The 2,852-nt window shown below is 26.6% G+C and overlaps 1 protein-coding gene across 10 annotated transcripts in view; it reads right to left on the bottom strand.

Moving 5' to 3' along the window:
• Positions 1 to 18: 18 nt before the first annotated feature.
• The window catches only part of LOC116852970 (solute carrier family 35 member C2-like), a 14,772-nt gene continuing 11,938 nt past the window's right edge, over positions 19 to 2,852 (bottom strand). For 9 of the 10 annotated variants that reach the window (XM_032833768.1, XM_032833760.1, XM_032833765.1 and 6 more), the window contains 6 exons: positions 2,387 to 2,611; positions 2,038 to 2,249; positions 1,871 to 1,943; positions 1,523 to 1,775; positions 1,158 to 1,333; positions 26 to 895 (listed from right to left, as the gene is read on the bottom strand). In XM_032833768.1, the coding sequence (XP_032689659.1) occupies positions 545 to 895; positions 1,158 to 1,333; positions 1,523 to 1,775; positions 1,871 to 1,943; positions 2,038 to 2,249; positions 2,387 to 2,611 (1,290 nt within the window). In that variant the 3' untranslated portion in view covers positions 26 to 544. Of the gene's footprint in view, positions 896 to 1,157; positions 1,334 to 1,522; positions 1,776 to 1,870; positions 1,944 to 2,037; positions 2,250 to 2,386; positions 2,612 to 2,852 lie in introns of all 10 variants that reach the window. The other variant, XM_032833769.1, reaches the window with a different exon arrangement.

Below are 2,852 nucleotides of genomic sequence, written 5' to 3'. Positions count from 1 at the left end.
ATATATATATATATATATATATATATATATATATATATATATATATATATATATATATATGTGCATATAATTGATATAAATTAATATTGTAGTCATATTTTTCCAAATGATAATTTAGTTTCTTTATATGTAACCATATTTTTCTACTAAATATCAAAATATATATAAAGTCAATCTTACACTTTCATCTTTGTACTTCACGATTTTTCCGGGATATTTATATAACTTGCTCTTTTATCATTAAATTATTTTAAAATAATCAAATTCTCTATAAATAAAAAAAATTCTCATCCAAAAGATCTTAAAGAATACTTAAAAGCATTTTCTCACGTTTTTCGTTATGTTAATTTTCACGTCAAACCTTCACTTCTTAAAGTATAATTTTTGTAATCTTAATGTTTCGTTATCAACTATAAAGTTTATGATGCAAAAATATAAAATGCTACAAGCTGTTCAACGTACGTTGTTTGGAATGTTTTTTCTCGTTGAAGTAATACCGCATCGCACACATTAGTGTATATTAGAGCTAAAAATTTACAATGTATCACTGCTCTCTGCGTTGTAAAATATCTGACAATATTTGCGTCGAATTATCGCCCTCTCTCAAGCCACCATCTTCATCTGAACTAAATTCTGCATTCAGAAGATTCATCAAGGACGTTGACTTTTCTGTTAACAACGGTATATTCGAGTCGGTTCCCTCTTCATGCTTAGAACTCTCACTCGGTAACTTCAATTGCAATTCCAAATTTTCAACTGTTTTTTTTCTGTTGACCAATATTTTCTGAACAACGTGAAGTATTATACCACCAAGGCACATTAACAATCCTATGAAGTTAAAGCCAGTCATTTGGTCACCTTTCCAAGCAAAGGCCAGTATCAATATGAATATTTCCTGCAACAAAGCATAAATGTAAGCATTATATTAATTTTATCAATGAAATATTACTTTGTATATTAAAACTAAATAATTTGTAAATGTTTCTCTAATATTATATTACATCTAAATATGTATACAATGAATTACAAACATTTTTTTTTATAATTGTCATAATTTTAATTACATATAAAATATAAGTATCACTATAATACTGATATGTCATGCACTATAGTACTGTATGTAAAAAAAGATGATGAAATTAATTGTGACCGTTTACCTTAAATATCCCCGAGATCGACAATGTCAGACTAGAAGTATAAGTAATAACTAAGAATTCCATCACTTCCATACTAAATGCTAGAATGGCACCTGCTATTACAGCACTTGTAGTCAATAAAATACTACCGATATCGCTCCAGTTAGTATTTTTTAAATTAAAATATATTTCGTTTCCTAAAATATAATACACTTACAATATTTTGTATCATGATGGAATGCATGAAATGTGTTAAAGATATAAATTTCAAAATATATAAAAAGAGATATTTATTTTTCTTTGATTATTTCTTTGATTATTACCTAATTAATTACAGTTTTATTACATTCTCTATTAAGATTCAATTGGATGCAATATAAAATTACCTTCAAACCATAAAGCTACAAATAATGCAGGTAATAGCATCCAAGGTTGCATATAATACATCATGTCTATTGGATCATGGAGACCAATCTTGGATCTTTGCATTATTAGTTGTGTCATAGTCCATCGAATACCACTCGAAAATGACGCTAAGAGACACAGTATAAATCCAAAAACACCGAATTGGGTAGATTTATATGTGAACATTGCCAATCCTCCTGCTATCATCACTACTATTCCTACTAGCGACCATGACTACGATAAATAATAGTTATTTTTCTATCTAAGATATACATCTACAAATCTAATATTTAATTTCTAATTAAAATTTATATAACAAATAATTTTACCTTCTTTTCTAGTTTAAAAACAAGGGAAAATCCAAGAATAAATATAATAGTAGTTGACTTAGTCATAGTATATCTGTGAGGAAATGTTCAAAATTATTACAATATCTAATACATAACAAATATATTATACTTTAACGCACTGTTGTTTTATAATAATTTATACCTACAAAGACATGTGGATTAATGAAAGTGCCCAATTTGACAAACCAACATCGACACCACTGGCAATGCCAGGTACCATTAACGAGCAAACTATGCTTTGCCATGGAAGATTTACCCGTTTGTTGTTGCAACATCTTCTGATGCATCTTATCAGTGCAGCCAGAATGAACTTTATGACTAAATGGCAAACTACTACTCCCAGAGGAAAATTAAATCCCTACAGGTATTGTAATAAATATTAATAAATCTTTATTAAAATTTGCTTCCAATCTAAGATAATAACAAATAAGTAATATAACTAGTAGTAACAGATAAATAATATAATTAATTACTAATTGGTGTACAATTACTCACATACGTATTGTAAAGCCATGGTTGATAAAATGTAAGGCCCACTGATAAAACAAAGTAAGCAGAGATTAGTAAAAGTGCTTGGGATGCTTTTTTCCAAAATGAAGTCTCTAATTTTGACACATTTTGAAATTCTGGAACATTTTGTGGCAAATAATCTGTAGTATCTACATCATCTCTAGCAATTTGATATTTTACATGTGGACGTGTCATATTCCCAAAAAAAGTCTGGAAAAATTATAAATATTCTATTAATATCAAGATTTTAATTTATCAAGAAGAAAAAGAGAAAAGAGATAAGGAAATGAAATAATATAAGAATTTATTACATGTTTCATTTTATTCTCTATTTATAATATTCTACTGATAACATAAAAAAGCAGATATATTCTTTTACACAAAAATATATTATATATATATATATATATATATATATATATATATATATATATATATATATATATATATA

This window comes from Odontomachus brunneus, unplaced genomic scaffold, assembly GCF_010583005.1.
Source record: "Odontomachus brunneus isolate Ranch 3 - 2012 unplaced genomic scaffold, Obru_v1 Obru_scaffold_264, whole genome shotgun sequence".
Lineage (NCBI taxonomy): Eukaryota > Metazoa > Arthropoda > Insecta > Hymenoptera > Formicidae > Odontomachus > Odontomachus brunneus.
The sequence above is the reverse complement of the archived record's forward strand: the minus strand, read 5'-3'. Positions and strand labels throughout refer to the sequence as shown.